Here is a 20,070-nt window from a genome sequence, read left to right on the forward strand (position 1 = left end):
GTGATGCAGTTTGATGATTTCCTTAATGTATGTCCGATCCACTTCCAACGTCTTTTCCTAATTTCCTCTTCAACCGGAAGCGGGTTTGTCTTCTCCCACAGAACACTGTTTCTGACAGTATCTGGCCAACGGACATTCAGTGTCTTGCTTAGATAACTATTTATAAATACCTGTACCTTCTTGATGATGGTTGTGGTAGTTCTCTATATTTCATCTCGGTACAGTAGTATCATCTTGACATTCGTGTTGAGGATTCTCACTTTGATATTGATTAGGCCTGATACATAAAAAATTCTATACACTTTTCTTGGTCAATCGATAAATTTTGTGAACACATAAATGTAAATAAACGTTTTTGTAGGTTTCAGCGTCAAGGTTGGACTTATTAGTTTCAAATAAATTGTGCAATGGGTAAAACGTTAGTAAAAAATATATTCTATATTATATTTGAATAAGTAGAAAATTGTATTTCTGGCATTTCGTGACCGATCGTTTATTTATTTACTCTGAAGAGGCGGCTTCCGGTAAGTCAGGAGACATCAGAAATACAATTTTCTACTCATTGAGATATAACAAAGAATATATTTATTATAAGCGTTTTATACTTACGTTTTCTAATTTGAAAGTAAACAGCTTCTCAATCAAGTATCTTTCCTGTAACGGACCATTTCTGACGTATGATAAAATGAGAAATTATTAGGTTCTTAATAAGGGAACATAATTATCTTTTCATGTCCTATTATCCCTTTTGTTAAATAACAAAACTCTGCTAGTAAACTCCAGAACTGTTTAGTTTTTAGCATCTATCATCCTCTTCAATGTAAGGAATACATATTATTGATGTGAAAATTCACTCTTACCACAAAACTACTTATTTTAAGAGACGATGGAAATAACACTGATAAGTGTAAAGTTCATTATTAAAGATAATCCTTGTAGTTAGTGTTTATTACAAATTTATCTCACTTAAAGTATCATCCGTGAGAAGAAAGTAAGTAATTACTTTCAAATAGTTCTATTTTAAAGATAAGCAACCTGCGCAAGCGCTTGGTTGAAGTTAGACAATAACACCATTGGATGCCAGCCGGCTCAGTGGTATAGAGGTTAAGCGCTCACGCGCGAGACTGATAGGTCCTGGGTTCGAATCTCGTAGATGAGCTCTGTTGAGAAGTCCTACAATAGGACGAAACGGCCGTTCAGTGCTTCCAGGTTTTCCATGGCGATCTAGTTGCAATTGATTCATCATTTCAATTGTATAAAATTACTAAAATCTTTACAAAACCCCTTCAAATAAACAACCATCTACTCCTATCTGATTTAAATTTACACTTAAACTAATATCAGTCTTTGACGAATATAATTAACAAGTGAAATCAATCTTCACAAACTTCTTTTTTTTAATCTTCATTACAGTCTAATAAGTAAAAAGAAAATTATTTACTTCCATGAGATTAAATTTAATTAATGTTCTAATTTCCCACCTGTTAAAGTGTTAAAGAAATTTCTTTTTTCTTTTTTTGTATTTTCATCTTGTTCAATGAAAATCATGACAAAATGGATATTTTGATTTACATGCCCTAAAGTTAATAATCATTAATTAAAATCTTCAGTCAATTATTTCTCCTTTTCTTTGATATTTTTTTGGAAGATATTCAATACAGATCATTCCGGTCTAATTTGAGCGGGAAATTACATAGTGAATTCTTAAATTATTTCCAATACTGAAAAGTTTGATGAATAGATAAATAAAAAATTATACTGGTACAATTAAATCTTTACGTCAACATTGATTTAGAGATAAAAATGCTTGATCTGATTCTAGAGTTACAAACTACTCAGGCTTTGTGCTTTTAAATGCTCTGGTAAGGTTGAGAGTGGGGAGAGTCAGCTCTTCCCTCTTGAAATGCTCTCACATGGCCATGTACATACAAACACTGATAGGAAAATCTCGTGGATGCGCACTGCTGAGGAGTCCCATAATAGGACGAAACAGCCGTCCAGTGTTTCCAGGTTTTCGATGGTAGTCTAGCTTCAATTGACTCATGATTTCAACTGTGAAAATACTAAATTCTCCACAAAACCCCCTCTGATCTACAATTATATATAAGTCAAAATATTGAAATTATATAAATTGCTGCTGCTATTTCTATTTCATATTCAATATTTTTGCTTAGCTGATCTCCAAAATAAGTAATCTCATTTATTTTCAAAACAAATTGATTCTATACCAATATTGTTATAAATATTTTCAAAATAATGTTTATTTACTTTTATTATAGTTCACAGAATATTCCTGACCCTGGTAAACCACCAGAGCTAGACGAAAAAATAGTAAAAGGTACATACTTTGTTTTATTTTACAAAAAAAATAATTAATTGATGTGGATATTTTATAGTTGAATTCATGAATCAGCTGAAGCTGGACAACCGTGAAGAACCTTGAAGCAATCGACGGCCGTTTCGTCCTATTGTGGGACTGCTCACCAGTGAGCATCCACGGTCCCTTCTCGTAAGATTCGAACCCAGTACCTATCATTCTCGCACGCGAGCACTTCACCTCTAGACCACTGGGTCGGCCAGCATCCAACTGTGGTAATGTCTAACTTCAAATAATCCACGAAATTGAGCAACCATCCACCATTGTCTTCAGTGAGTTACTATCTCACAACAGACCTGGTTGAACTCTAATGATCACTGCTTTTCACTAGAACTCCAGGAAATACCTCTTCAAGCCGTTGGATGCTGGTTCAGTGGTCTAAAAGTTAAGTGCTCGCGTATGTGACTGATATGTTCTGGGTTCAGATATCGCGATACGGGATCTTGGATGCTCACTGGTGAGGAGTCTCACAATAGGACGAAACGGCCGTCCAGTCACTCCAGGTTTCCCATGGCGATCTAGCTTCGATTGAATCATGAATTCAACTATCAAATTACTAAAATCTCCAGGAAATCCATTCTGGTAATGTGGATATTTGTATTTTTGTTACGTATCGAACAAATTTTTATATAAAGCATTATACTTTTCCAAAAATTGTTGTTCAAAATAAACATTTCAAAACCGTGAACTTCCGTCTATTGTGATGGCGAAATTTCAATAACAATTTCAAATTATCAAGTGTTTCGTCATGATACAACAAATTTTTAACAAAAATACCAGATGTCAGTGAACTTATCTTAACTCTGTGCTGGCTAATTAGTTAGTTAAAGTTAATAGGTTTCGTGATAAAACCACTAACTGGGTCCTATTTCTAGACGTAATTGAGATGATAATAACTACTTTGTTATTATCAATAAAAACCATTTGGAAAATTGATATAGTTGTGCTTCCATTAATATTCCATTTCCAAGACTCATTCAAAACAGTCAAGTGTAAGACATGGAGATTCTTTAATTAAATTCAATCCACCTAAATGATTACATAAGAATCAAGGTAATGAAAATATTCTCTATCGCTCTCTACAAATGTACGTCCATCTCTTTAGGACGGGTATACAAATACTAAGCTAAGTGACTCGATATGCCAACAAACATTACTATACATTTTCATAGTTCCAAGTAAATATATTAATCTATAGTCACTACTGGATAGTATACAGACTAATGCGAAGCAAGACTCCCACTAAAATTGATTAACTTTTAATGGATTATTTAAATTCATTATCACTTCATATGACACTGGGTTTACTACAGTATCCCATTAATAAGGGTACGTTGTGTTGAAGCATTTACTATCGAGCTTTTAGCATGAAATTAGATATTAATTTCCTATCAACATAAAATGTCAAACTAATTCATGATGTTAAATCATCTTTCAGATTACAAACTGACACATAAAACAAGACACCGTGAAAATTTATGCTATTCAATGACCCTTTGATCGAAATAACACAGTCCTGCTACTATAACTCCTTCTAGGTATCTATAATCGAAATACTAATTTATATTTGCAATGTCCTACGAAAATTCTCTACCGTTTCAAAGATGGATCAGATCGTCAAATAATCAGTCAGTCCAACGAATCATACACATTTTAAAATATGTCACGAGAAGTTTCATAAGCTAATAAAATATGCAATGGATATACCATACGACGATTTCATACAGTCAGATAAGGTTCTGTTCTCTTCTCAATAATATGTCTCGTAAATACAACAGTTGTTTTTTTAAACTTATAGTACTTCATTAAGAATGGAAATTAAGATGAGTGGTAACTGATACTAATAAGCCATACAAAAATGAACATCAGAAACTCATTAACCAAGTGCATTCATTTGTACATTACAACTAAACCGTAAGACGCATTGAATTACACATCTTCAAAATCAGTTACGCCTTTATTGTTTAACTTAGGATGAAAGTATAATGTGTTATAAAAGAACGAATGTGCCTTATTTTTTAATTACCAAAATGGAAAGTTTTTGAAAATTATATACGTCATGAACTGATTTTAGCTAGATGGCCATTAAAAACTAATGAGAATTAGAGACCTAGTGAGAAACAGTAACTGAGGAAACTGATCCATACCAGAAGTGAGACAGTTATCAATGGCTGCAATCAATAATGGCAACACAATTTTGGGAAACAACTGAAGTTGGAAGTATTTGCCATTGCATGCCAACTCAGTACTACATCACTAAAAGGTTTGCTGGAAGTATTGAAAGCTTGATAACCAATATACTTTGCAACGTATTATAATGTATAACTGTAAACTAAGCAAGACATATATTAATTTGTGCATTTATGATATTTGGTGTTGTATTTTCTGTAGACTTTGTCTACTCAATATATCTATTGTTTGCATATGTTTCACACTTTTAGCATCAAGTGAACTGTTACCAATCTTAACAAAAGTACGAACACCAAATGATAGACAGTGCGCAACTGATTCACTATCTACTAGTCAAAGTGAACATATAAGTATATCAAAAAGTGGAAATCATTCAGCACAACAGAAACAAAATTTTAATAGTCCAGCAATGTTTCAACATGATCCATATTTATGCTCATCCCGTGGATCTGAAGTTATTATGCATCCATTAACTGAAAAAGAAAAAATTGCTGTACGTGTTATTCGCAAAATGCGATTTTTTGTAGCACGTAGAAAATTTCGTGAAGCTCTCAGACCATATGATGTAAAAGATGTAATTGAACAGTATTCAGCTGGACATGTTGATATGTTAGCTAGAGTGAAAATACTTCAAGCAAGGTAAATAAATGTTTCTATTTAGTACTTTGCTTTGTCTACCTTTCATAGATGTTACTAAATATACTGAACATCTCACTGTAAACCCTTTAATGCATTGATGAAGTTAAATTTAGTGTTACTCAAATGTATATATGTTGTACTACAGTCGAGGTGAAAGTAAACTTTTTTCAATATTAAGGTTGAAAGCCGGCATTCTAACACCCCAATGATTTTTCATAATGACCATTATACATATATTCAGCTTTCGTTTGTGAGCATTAATATAATTAACAAATACAAACCTTAAACTTCACAATAGAAATATGAAAATCTGCCAAATGCAAAATCCATTTAGACATGATTAAGGACGAATTGTTAGAAATAAAAACTTGGTGGTATGTTAACTACACAGTATCCCAGATGAAAGATACCCATAATGAGCAACGATTCTTCGTAGCTGAAACCCTCCTACTGACTACCTTCATCAACGTGGTAAAAAGCATAGAATATTGTTATATAGAATCACAATCCAGCTGCTAAGTTCCAATTATCGCTAAGATCTAAAATAAATAATATTATTATTTTCTCTTCCGTGACTTCTAGAGTAAACACGTTAGTCCCCCAGTAGGTCACATTTCAACATCCATATCTCTCTAGTAAAGTCTATGATTTAAGACAAAACGAGTTAAAATCCTAAAGTGAACATTATTTTCTTCAAGATTACAGATATACACTACTGTTGAGCGTTGGCTACCGCAAAACATAAGATTCACAACCCCCATTCGATTGCTTCCAGCAAACTGATTTAAAGAAAAGTTAGCTTGAAACCATTTGAATTTTCTTGTCAAACTTCCAGTAGATATCGGTTGATGTTGAAAAATTGCTCTCAAAGAAACATAATTTCCAGATTCTTATTGGAAATATAGAACCTATACTTTATTGCATAAGCTTGTAAGCTTTACACAACTACAGCTTATAAATTTGTTTCAAATGTTTATCAAATAATTCCATCTTTTAGATTAGATCAAATTTTAGGAAGACCTGGCTCTAAAGGTGATGATGTCTATGATTCACATCAATGTTTAGCATCAAGAATTGTAAAAATTGAACATAAGGTGAGAAGTTTTAATTTTTTTTAGTTAAAATTACTTTCTGTTTATTTGAGTCATAAATGCTTATACTAAAACAATATTTTCCCATTATCAGATTACTATGATAATCCCTGGTCCATGACACAACAAATCAGTAACATCTTAAGTTAGTTTACTATTCTACATCAGATTTATTTGAGCTATGATCGCCTAAAATTACCCAACTGATTATAGTTTTCTATTAAATGCAAACAATCTACGTAACACAGATATGTTTCGGGTTAGTAGTGATATTTATTGTCATCTCTTAAGGATTTTGAGTTTTATACTTTGAAGTTACCTGTTTATATAGTGATTATTTTACCAGCAGTAGCACTTTTAAAAAGGGGCTTAGCATATTTCGTTCATAACAGTAGTAGAAATAATACTTAAAAGTTCAATTAAAACAAAAATTTTAATTAAGCAAAGATGGATAGTGGCTAGCAGTGGAATCCAGGATGTGCGTTTCGTCCTGTTTGAGACTTGTCAGCTGGATGCGCCTGCATCTCAGAGTTGATGTTCACTCTGGAACTAGAACCCAGTACCGTTCGCTTCAAACGCCATCACGTTATCCACTTAGCTACTGAGTCCTGATAGCCACTTGCTTGTGCAAATGGACGAAACGCGCATCTATGATTCCACTGTTAACCACTATCCACTTTACTTATAATGCTTGTGAATTAAGGCCATATCGAGGCAATAAGCACAGTATGCACATATGCCAATAGGAGACTGATCAATCGCAGTCCTAAACATCAATGGGAAGATTCAAGCAAATAATACCAAGTGAAGAATTTTTAAATATTTATTGACACAATGTTTAAAATTAATGAATCAGTGTATGTTACATGACGAAACATTAAGTAGACATTTCACAATTGATTGATCACTGGGTGGTGATCAATCTCATGTGTGTCAAGTCCTTAGTGCTGATCGAATACTATTGATGAAGTTGCAATGTGGCCACCAGTCTAGGTGGCTCGACACTGAGTGCACTATGTATATTAAGGTAACATGGTGGTTGGAGGTGGTCAACAGGAAACCCCGGACCCGGGTTCAATCAATTGTGATTAGATCTCAGTCCTACAGGAGGTCGGTCGCGGCCCGAATAGCTCAGTGGTAACGTCTCTGACTGTGAAGCTGAGTGACACTGGATCGAATCCGCCAGGGAGCATCAGTTCCCTCAAGATTACAGGTACACCTTGCTGACAAGTGCCAAGTAGCACGAAACCCGGGTCCAGGGTTTCCTGTTGACCACCTCCAACCACCATGTTACATTAAGTAGACATTTATTCAAAACGATAGTGTAGAGTGTAGTGAATGAAAAATGTTGGGTCTAACAAAAATTGTAGTGAAAGTTCTTAACATAACTACTATCAGAAAGAAGTAATATGGTATGATGATGTTTGCCATTAGAATTATTAGTTAATTTAAAGCTCATCTATGTTAAAACTGTAGATCACTGAACGTACATTTTGTCTGAGTGAAAATTTACTCAACTATAAAAGAAACCTTGTAAAACAATATACTTTAACATTTTAATTCATTTAAAAAATTGATCGAAACCGTTCTTCAATCATTAGTCCCAGTACAGTACTTTATGTAACTAACATATAAATTTCCTTTTTATTTATCCATATCTGTTTAGTTCTGTGGAATGTAGCATAATATCTAGGTTCCATATCGATTTTCAAATGTTCCAAAATAGTAGTTAAGTTATTTAGATGACAACACTTACTGTTGAGTTATTGTAGATTATTAATCTTATACTCTAGAATATTCCTGAAGTTACTATCTTTTGCGATTTCAACACAAAACAAAAAAACTGCAAGTAAAAACTAAGTAAATTTCAACTTCAACCCATTGCACAAGCAAGTGGCTATCACGACTCAGTGGCCGAGTGGATAACGCGATGGTGTTTGAAGAGAAAGGTACTGAGTCCGAGTCGCAGAGTGAACATCAACTCTGAGATGCAGGTACATCCAGCTGACGAGTACCAAATAGAACGAAATGCGCGTCCTAGATTCCACTGCTGGCCACTATCCATCTTTGCTTACCATGCTTGTGAATTTAGGCTATATCGAGGCAATACACACAGTATGCACATATGCCAATTAGAGACTGACCAGTTGCAGTCCTAAAAACATCAATGGTAAGATCCAAACAAACAATACTAAGTAAATTGCAAGTAGAAACTGTTTTAATGGAACCTAATGTTGTCAGGTTCTCAAAGTAAACAATATAATTAAATAATAAATAAGTAATTGCATTTCCTGTTCAACATAAACATAAAAAATCTTTAATTTTGAAAACATCCTAACATTTTAGATTGATGCTGTTGAAATGAAACTCGACAGACTGATCAATATTTTAAAAGCTGATTATATGTGTAAATACCGTAGTCAAGTAGAAAATACCGATGTCAGTGTGAAACATTCACTTCAGGATAGTATCCAATACATCCAACAAACTAACTGTTCAGATAAATTGAATCATCAAACCCAGTGTAATACACTTTTTTCACCACCACCACGAACAACAACAGGACAATATCCAAAAGTATCAGAGGATAAAGTGTTTGTAATTCAACGTAGACCATGTAATAGATACCAGAAACAAAAACTAACTTCATCGGAAAGAAATTCACTTACTGTCAATTTTCCATTATCATTGATAACTGAAAGATGGAAAAGTATTGATACTGAAACATCTACAAAAAATGATTATCCGAACAATGAAAAACTTAATACAGACACTATTATATACAATCAGGATAATGATAATAGGCATAAGGTATATTCAAAATCACAATTCATATCTCATTCTGAAGAATTTCCTTTAACAAAAAGACGAAGTTTTCCCTTGCAATCTACTTCATCATTTAATATTCTATCAAATAAACAAGGATTGTCAACTTATTCAGAAAGTTGTCTAAAAACCGTCAATAATAATAATAAAGATTATGATAATCATAGTTGTAAATCATTTCATAACATGAATCAAACTATCCATGATCTTAAAACAAATCAATATCCCATTAATCCTTATACACAAATTTCACTCAATTATTCCAATCTTTCAAAAAGTATGAATTCAATCACAATTCCCAATCGATATTCTTCCTCACTTAAAACATGTTTACAAAGACAAGAAGAGATTAATACCCCTTTAGATTATGGATTTATTATAGAAGAAGAACAAGAAAGAAAATGTTTATTAGATTCAACTCATAATACAAATAGCTAAAAAAGAATAACATTAATTTTGATAATGTTTAATTTCTTATCAGAAATTTCGTTTTTTTCTTTAATCAATAATCATGTATATAAAAAATTTCCAAATTGTTTTTATACTACTGATATTATTACTACTATTATACATTATATACTACTTATTTAGTTCAGAATATATATATATAGTATATTGTTTTGCATAGTTTATAATTTATTTTATGTAGATTTTTGCAAAGATACTTAAATTACATTAGCATGAATTTTCTTCTTATTTTGAAAAAAACAAACACATTTCCGCTCATTTACTTAAATCTTTTTTCTCTTTTTTCTTTTCTGCTTTTTTTCTTTTTTTTCTCTTTTTTTCTTCTTTTTTTTCTTTTTATCTTCTGATTCTTCTACAATCATATTTGTTGTATCTATTTGACTTGAATTTGATTCAAACAATTCAATGTCTTCCTTTTTTAATGTTATTCATTCTTCCTTAATGAAGTGTAAACAAAATAAAGTCAGTTATTTTCTTTAGTGAAACTGCTATAAAACAGAATCTCATATCTTCCACTTTCTCGATCTTTCTCTCTCTTTCACTCTCCTTATTTCATTGTGTCATGTTAACTATTTTTTAGATTGATCCAATTTGTATAAATAAAAAAAAACACACTTTGATAGGAATGATTGACAGAATAATTTTTTTATTCTCTTTTGAATTTCAATGATATTCAGATATGTTTTTGATGATAATAATAAAGAAAAAACACAACAACTATGAATTTCTGCTAACTGATGGTTGAAAAACAAAAGAAGCCTTAAATTGAAGTATACATAGTGGATCTTATTTTTTGAATATTAAAATTATCTTACCATAAGAAAAGATGAAATCTCAGCATGACTACAAAAAAGGAGTTGTATAATTAGAATGGGATTTACTACACTTGTATGATTTCATTAGAACTATGGGCATAGATTTGTCTGACAGTACGATTTTTATATTAAAAAAAAGAAACGCCCAAATTACTAAATAGATATTTGGATGAAAATGTTAGGTAACTCAAAATTTATTCGGACAATCACTTTTGACTGACTTAAAAAAAAATAAAAAGAAGTTGGTTATATGGAATCGCTTTTTATAAATCTGGAAAAAATGGGCGATAGTTAAATGCAACTTAAACAGTTAAGATCATTTCTTTATTTTATCTGACAAATCTTACCAGTATGTTCCAAGGGAGATGTATTATTTAAGCCAAGGTAACCATTTATATGGCATCATTAATACGCAACAAACTTTTCAGATGCCCTCATCACAAGTTTCTATCATTATGTTGTCAAAGTGCTTAACTCGTTAAGGAATATTTACACTATTTTTTATGCTTGATAAAATTTATCCACCCGATATCAATTCTTACAGAGAAATTCGATGTGATATTGTAACTTGAATTCTAGATTTGTTAGTACTTGTGAACAGGATGTATTTGGAACCTTAAGTAAATTGTTGATAAACCAGAACGTGGTAATCTTCTTCCTTTTCACATCATATTTCAGGACTTTACTGTGAAAGAAATGGATTAGAATACTTTTAAAGTTATTAATTGCATAACTAGATCTGCGTCATATTTTCTAAACCGAAAAAGCTACACATATTTTCTATGGAATATTATATTAAGTAGTAATGTTTGATAATTGCGTGCGGTCGAATCCAAGACGGGCGTTTCGTCCTATATGATAATCGTCGGGTGGATATACCTGCATTTTAGTGATAATATTTATTGTAAGTTTCAAATGAAGTACCAGCTATTTTAACTGTCAAGCTAATAAGTTTAGGTAGTCACTAACTTGTCCAAAGGTTAGAGATCCTTACGAATTTTCGTGATCGTTTGGCATCGTCTGTATCCTATTTAATTATTTTTACACAACTATTCCATTTATTTACAGAATTATTATTTCCATTATAATCTATAGCAATAAAAGTTAGCCGGCTCAAATAAATATCTAAGTGCGGCCCCCAAATACCCTGGTACGGCCGAGAGTGAGGAGAGTACGCTCTCCCTCCCGAAATGCTCTCACATGGCCACGCGTATATAGCCACTGCCAGGGAAGTCCTACTCACTGAGAGGACGAAAAGCGAATGTCCGGCGCTTTAACCGGGTTTGTGAACACGGAAGGTTCACCTAAAGGAGTTGGAAAACCCTGATTACAAACCAATGGTGCACATGAGCTTCGGAATCCTGAGGGAACCAAAGGCTTATGAATCAATCATTGGTCACCAGTTACCATAAGACTGCATCTCCTCACGATGCTCCACTGTCTTGTGGATCATATCTTTAGGTCAAAGGCTCCGGATGTGGCCCCTTAAGATGATAAACTTCATCGTTTTGGGCACCCGGGCAGTATCACAACCCTCACACAAACCAAACGAGATTTGTGTGGCGCATATATATCTGGTGATACTTTGTACCAATATTTATGTGTTTAAAGAAATAATAAATAGATACGTATTTATTACCTCGTTGAAAATTCCAACATTATTATTTTGCTGTCTGACTAAAATCTGAAAAAGTCTTTAATATCTATGAGAAATCAATATGTTAAAACGGTTTGTAGTTGCTTGCAAATATTGAGAAATCTTGCATTTCAGGTTCGACAAATATAAAAAACTTCAAAAATACTATTTGAATACTGTTTTAGAAGCATTATTTGTATTTTAAGATTTTATGGAACAGTGTTATATTCAGAAGAGGTTTTTGTGGAGATTTCAGTATTTTCATAGTTGAGATTATGAGTCAATTGACGCTAGACCACCAGGGAAAACCTGGAAGCACTAGACGGCTGTTTCGTCCTATTATGGGACTCCTCAGCAGGCGGGACCCAGCCTAGTTAGTATCAACATTTCTAGTAATAAGATTTACTTTTAATATGAAACACTTCACTTCTACTCAAAGTTTGTGCTGATGATGTCATTCAAACGAACGATGAAAGCTCCACGACCAAATCATCCAGCTCAGAGAACAAAACTACATAAAAATTACTAAACAAACTTCAGAAGATAGATTAAAAAACAAATGAAGATATATATTCAGAGAATAACCAATCAATAAAAATCAGTATATACCTCAAATTCAACTCTTTTTTTATCCTTATCAAATCTAATCAATATGTAAATAAAGATAATATCAAGGTTTCATTTCAAGGAACTAAATAATCTCAAATATTAACTATGTAACGATTCAAACCCCTGGAGGAAAACTATATATACATATAATTATCATAGAGATTATAAAGTAAGAACTTAATTATCTTATTTGAATATAGTTAACCAGGTAAGATAATTAAGTTTATATACAAAAAGATTTATTTTTTTTTCCAACAAAATGTAAACGAGATAAACAGACTTAATTAAGAGTTCCGTTGCCATATTTGTAAGGTATCAACCATTCAGTCATCAATCTATGTAAACAATTTTAAATTATTTTTTTGAATTATGACAGTTATGTCATTCAAACTGATCAAATGATTGATAAAATTAAAAAAAATAGCAACATAAAGCAAAGCCCATTAATGAACATAATGTCAAGTTTATCCATCCATGATATTGAATGTTCATGACGTGTACTTACATATTTTTGGGGGTTTCCAAGATTCGTTATCTATTCGTACCTGATTATTCAGTGAAATGTAAGTTACCACACCTAATAAAAACTAAGATACACTGGATACTTATTTTGAGTTGAAACAATAATTTCCAACAATATTCACTCATACACCTGTCTGATATCAAGCCTCGAACTTTATTGATTTTTCAAAAGCTTTAAAGTAACAAACTACACGTTTAAAAACTAATTGTATAAATTAGCCTAGTAAATAAGAACGATGAGCATCATACGGAGTAATATCAAACTGTTGCGAGACTATGATCTTTGGACGAGTTAATCAGAAACGTTTGAGGGATTTCAAAGTCATGGCGCCAATTTCAGTTCCTGATGCTCATGTGTTATCGGTTTACAGGGGATTTTAGAGAAGATGTGATAGTTGAGCAGTTATAACAAATGGGATCACTAAAACGTTCCTTTATTTGTGATTGCGGTAATCAAAAGACTGATGTGCCCTGTTCAGGCTACCGTGATGACGTTGTCTTTCGATGTTATTTATGTTGGAGGAACAAGTCTGCTAGAACAGCAACTTTCTTCTCTCGATGCAGATTGAGACTAAGGCGAATCATGATAGTTGTTGCAAACTGGATAATAAAAGCACCAGTCACACTGGCTGCAGACTTTGCAGATGTAATCGAAGCTTCGCTATGAATATTGTTGAGATATATGTTTAATAAAAATGACAAGCTTACACGAGTCGTTTGGAGGAGTCGGGAGAATCGTTAAAATAGACGAAACAATAGTCAGAAAACGGAAATTTAACAGAGGACGTAATGTTAAAGAAGACTGGGTAGGTAGCATTTCCATAAATATACTTCACAGGTTTTTAGAATATACGACAGGTCATCTTAAAAAAGGACACAATCCCCATTTTGTGGACCTAACAACCGGAGTGCACACTAACAATGTTGAAGCTTTGTGGTCGAGGCTGAAAGACCTTTAGCGACTTTATCATGGTTCCAGAGACCGACTATTATGGAGCCAATATGGATGAATTCCTCTACCGTATGCATTACTATTTTAGAACCTCTCAAAGTTTTTGTAACCTTGAAAAGTTTTTGAACCATGTAAAAGAAGTGTATCCACTTTAATTCTTTGGTTTTGTATAATATACTTTTACTCTGTACTAACTGTTTTCTGAGTGGCTAATATTTCTCAGGGTCACTTTAGGTTCGTTCAAAAGTCGTCCATAAATTGTAGTCTCGCCCATGCAGTAAAACAACTCATTCATATTTATAGCTCATTAAGTAATTCAGTTAGCTAATTTTATAAGTGTATTTTATTTAAAACATATTTAATCTTAAGCTAAACATGGGAAAACAATTACACTTAATGAAAATAAGGATACAGTTTCATTACATAAGTTCATCATTATATTATTCTGCTGAACAAGCTCACTTAAGTTAATTATGAAAAGCGTATGGTCACATATCTATAACAGAAAAACACAAAATTACAACCCCACAATCAATGAATTGATAGTTAAACATCTAATAATCATGAAGGTAATCAATATATAGTATACGATTTCCTCAAAGTAAACTGCCGAAATTCACAAGTATTTTGGAAAAAACCCATCAAAACACAAACCGTTAGGTTCTTAAATAACTTGTGAGTAACTAGTAACTTGTATGCTGTATCTATATCAAATTAAAATTATACACGTATATTAAAATTTACTATTATTTTGAAAGGTTGTGATTTGTTATTGTCAGAGAACATATTCCATTTCATCTGAGTCTATAATTACAGCTTCCGGAATTTGTGATGGAGAATCACGTATTGGAGAGCCAAATACTGTCAATACACGGTTATATTTTCTTGTTAAATTCCAACCAATTTGACTTTCGTAAGTTTGTTAAACTTTATTTAAACTTATGATTTTGAAGTATTTCAGGATATAAGCAACTTTTGCAAACCTAAAAACATAATGTGGATTGCTGTTACTTTAGCTGAAACATTATTCTTAATTGCGTCAAGAAACATTTCTATCAAGTGTCATTGTCATTTTGAAAATTAATAAAAACTATAAATAATTATTTGTCACTGGTTATTGCGTTCCACTTCCACACCAATTAATCATAACCATTTATTATTGAACATGATGTCAAACTTAACACGATACCATTCAGTCGAATCGCATGTAATTACCGATAGTTTCAATTGACAATTATTGTACATATCATTAATTATTTAGAACTGAAAAATTGTAGACCTTTGAATTACCACCTATGATGACAACAATATTACTATACAAATTTTCATTCAAATCAATCGATAATGGTCTACAATTTTTAAAACTGATCAGATTAATATCATAAGGGTTTTTTTGAATAAAATAGTAATTTTAATAGTTGAGATCATAATTCAATTGAAGCTAGATCATTATGGAAATCCTGGAAGCGCTGGGCGGTCGTTTCGTTCTATTGCGGGACTGCTCAGCAGTGACGATCCTGCCTCACAAGATTCGAACCGAGGACCCATTAGTCTCGCGCATGAACGCCCAACCTCTAGACCACCTAGCCGGGATCCAACGGTGTTAATGTCTAATTTCAACTAATCCACGAAATCGAGTAACACATCCACCATTGTTATCAGTGAATTACCATCTGACAACAGAGATTAAGCGCTCGCACTCGAGACTGATAAGTTCTGAGTTCGAATTTCAAGAGGCGAAATTATGGATGAACACTGCTGAGGAGTCCCACAATAGAACGAAACGACCGTCCAGTATATCTAGGTTTTCCATGACGATCTATCTTCAATTGACCCATGATCTCAACTATCGATATTGATATAATTAAACTAAATTGAAATTATAATTAAATAAATTAAATATTTCTCATTAATTGAAATTTTAAAATGTAAATTTTAATCTTTGTTTTTTAAAAAAAAATTAATTCACACTTCCTAATCAATTTTTTTATTTATTATTTTAATCTGTTACCAATGGAATATTTCACAATTCTGTCAATATTTTATTCCCAATAAATTGATTAGAATAATTAAAAAAAGAAAAAAAAAGGGAGAAATTAATCTGTTTGCATTTTATTATAATTTTTCTTTTGTTTTTCTGTATCGATTAATAAACAAATTTTTTTTTTAAAAAAATAAAAAAATAAAAATAAATTTAGGTCATGGATGAATAAATAATAAATTAATTAATTACACTAAGCAACAAAAAAAATAATGAAAAAAAAAGAAAAAAATATCAAGTTCTATAATCATTATGATCAATATTGAACATTAATTTTTTCTTAAGGACACTAGGAATTAATTGTATGGCAACTAATTTGTTCTTCTACTTTTTCTTCTTCCTGAAATTAAATTAAGGACAATGATAAATAATGTGGAAAATAAATATCAGTTATATATCATAATTTAGATCAATATTGTAATATTATTAATAATAAATTCATTATGTCCAGTTTATACTACTATTAAAAGTTAGTCTAATCAATAATCTAATTAAATGTAATTACTATTTAATTAACTGGAAAATGAATGAGCATGTGAATAAGTCAATGGTGTAATGATTAGTATAACATTTTATGTTATTTCTAGGGAAAATTTATAACTAGTAAAGTTTAGTAATGTTATGTGGAACAAGATAAATATAAATGATGTTAACGGTTAATGAACAACTGGTTTTAAGTCACCAAGCTAGTCAAAACGACTGGACGTATTTCAATCGATCCCTGTCAAAACTATGTTCAGGAGAATGTTAGGAAGAAAAAATAATTTAGTACTTATGAACTTCAATGCTTGTTTACACAAACTAACCTCATAATGTAGACAATTTACAAAATAGAAATAAATACAATTCTTTTATAGACTAGAAAACACTTACTTTAATCGTGATAAATACTTCTTTTTTTAAATTAAGCTGATAGACTGTATTGTAGCTGATTTTTTGTGAATAAATAATGCTGTTGATGTATAAGAACTTTCGTCTAAATTAGAGCGAATAGTTTCACAGTATTTGGACGCCGAGTTGATGTAAGACATTAAATAGGAATAAGATATTTGTAAAATCTCAGCGAATGAATTTGAAGTAAATCCAACGTTTCGCCTGGCAATCTGGTCCAAGCTTTTTCAAGGAATTATAATCAAACATCAAAATTATCGAATATAAATAAGTATATGGTTTTCCGGTTCATTGTACAATGAATAGGTGATCCAATCAATGTTGCTGATACTTTAATTTAATATTCTTTTCAAGTTCTATGCCACTGAAATGTACACTATAATGGCTTTGTTACCACATTAAACTTTCATTTTATCATCAAAACAAATATAAAACTATCAAAAAGAAAATAGGTCAATATCCAAGTCGCCTAGATTGCTTTGCAAAAAAATACTGGAGTTTCGTTAGACATATATGATTTATTCAAAACTTATTTACAATTCTTCTTCCATGTGTAATATAGAATGATTAATCAACTTTAGACGTTTTCTTTCACATTAATGTTGAGAGATGTATCCTAAGATTAACAAGTTGTAGACTTAACGAGTTATTTAATCCTTTCCCCCCAAGAAAAATAAACAATTGATATTATTCGATTTAACAATGAACAGGGGGATATTATATTACTGAAAATATGATACATTTACAGTTAATGTACATGAATTACATTAAATAGGAATAATAATATATTTGTAAAATCTCAGCAGAGTGAATTTGAAGTAAATCCGACATTTCGCCTGGCAATTTTGGTCTAAGATTTTACAAGGAAATATATTATTCCTATTTAATGTCTTACATAAACTTGGCGCCCAAATACTATGAAACTATTCGGTCTAATTTAGACGAAAGTTCTTGTACATGAGTTATGTTTATTATATATTCGATTATTTGTTCTTTCTTGAAGGGATTGTTTATTTCTTCATTTCTTTCTTCAAGAAATTAACAAAGATATCATCTTCATCATCATTTCACAATAACATTTATTCTGTTTATTATGAATAGTAGCTGAGTATATATATATTATCAGTCTACATCAATTGTTGTAATTATTTCTATGTATCAGATAATAAGTCTGAGTTATTATTAAGTGTTGTTGATGATTAAGTAAGTGAACAATTAAAATGGATACACTTAGTAACATCATAATGCATACGAAATACATTATTTATTTGTTTTTTTTTATTATAATAATAATAAGTCTACTTTAATGTATTTTAATCAGTATTATTAGTATATATATGTAAAGAAATGATTTATAGACAGATAATAAGACTGTTAATTACTGATTGATAAGTAATGTTCTATTTTTAATTAATATACATAACTGTTTCTATCTCCTTTTACATCTGTTTATATATCTATTGAGGAGATTCAAAACACCACCCTCCTCAAAAAAAGCTAACAAAGTCTCTGAAAACACTGAAAAGCATCTTATCTAATCAACATTTTTTTTTGTTAAAAAACAGCTAGAAAGTGAAAAGTTACACTTTGAGTTTCTGATTGGGTGATTACCTATACTGCTACTATGTTCAGTAGCGTTCCAGAATTTTCCGAAGACTCAAGGCCATCTAAAGTGCTATATAAAAACCCTAGATTTTCTGTACATAAACGAACCTTCGAGTAAAGCGTTTCTTGTATATTTCGTGCCTTTTCTCTCGTGTTCATGTCGCTGTATAGAATTAGGCTGGGGTTACTAGAAGGGCTCAGAAACTGAATCAAGCATTCAATTAGAAGACTTACCAGTACCTGAATGAACTGCTATTAGAAAATATAAGATTTAACGTTAACTTATTTCTGTTATGCTAACCAATTCGAAATTATGCGTTATTAAAGATATCGTATGCTTGTAGTATCAGTTTATATGTTAAGCCCATGTACTTTATTCTAGCTTCTGGCCAAGCCAATTCACCTATACATTATGAGTCATATTTTGATCTTGTTCATTATTCGCTTATTAACCTTGACTACTTTTTATATGAGCGTATATGTATGCACACTTCGTATCTTATTCATCATATGTCTGTCATTCATTTTTGCCTGCTATAAATACTGATTAACGCTTGCTTAAAACGAGTTGGCTTCCCAGCCATCTCCAGTGCGCATTATCTAGCTTCGCTCTCTCGAGTTGGCTTCCCAGCCATCTCCAATACGCATTATCTTTCGCTTCGCTCTCGAGTTGGCTTCCCAGCCATCTCCACTGCATGTCACTTTCGCTTCGTTCGCTTTTATTCGCTTTATTACTCTGATTCTCTGGCCAGATCAATGAGTATAGAAAATATATGTATTCTAAATCCATTCTCGTATTTGACTTATTTAAGTCCGTTATTAACCGACGCGGATCAAGTCACTTATTACATACGAGGATAGACAATACGTATATTTTAGCAACAAACAATCATTCATACGAGCAAAAAGGAATCAGATTTAGGCCAAAACATGCTAATAAACATATATATGATAGCTTCACAATGACTGTAAGAGTGAGGATAATCATCATTTTTCAATATTTAATCAAAGTACAATATCCAACTTGGAGCATTTTTCCATTCACTTAGTGAATGTTACGTATTTGAAAAAATGTATTCGACGAACATATTTCTGTATTGTATTTTAAATAAAAAAAGCATATATGGAAATAGAGTATTTAATGAAGTGCTCAATAGACATTATGCTTTTATATTCAGCATTCGCTTACTAGATGAACGGAAAATGAATGATATCACACACATATTGAACACTGAGAAGTAGATGTGATACAAATTCACAGCCACTTATCCTATCCCTAAAGGTAACAATCTAAGTTTTTCAGTTTGTTCCTGCATAAATTCAATCGTAACGACCACAAAGTTGCTTTAAATTAGGAAGAGATGTTAGTGTGATAAATACCTTCATTTTTAGAAATTCTTTAGATGTG

At 31.7% G+C, this 20,070-nt stretch overlaps 1 protein-coding gene across 1 annotated transcript in view; it reads left to right on the forward strand.

The window, feature by feature from the left end:
- Window positions 1-9,561, forward strand: part of Smp_144310 (voltage-gated potassium channel, KCNQ) — a gene marked incomplete at both ends in the record, with an annotated part of 46,259 nt that extends 36,698 nt beyond the window's left edge. The window contains 3 exons of the mRNA XM_018795117.1: window positions 4,826-5,206; window positions 6,204-6,300; window positions 8,644-9,561. Of these exons, the coding sequence (XP_018649462.1) occupies window positions 4,826-5,206; window positions 6,204-6,300; window positions 8,644-9,561 (1,396 nt within the window). The remainder of the gene's footprint in view (window positions 1-4,825; window positions 5,207-6,203; window positions 6,301-8,643) is intronic.
- Window positions 9,562-20,070: the final 10,509 nt, after the last annotated feature.

Source organism: Schistosoma mansoni, chromosome 1, assembly GCF_000237925.1.
Source record: "Schistosoma mansoni strain Puerto Rico chromosome 1, complete genome".
NCBI lineage: Eukaryota > Metazoa > Platyhelminthes > Trematoda > Strigeidida > Schistosomatidae > Schistosoma > Schistosoma mansoni.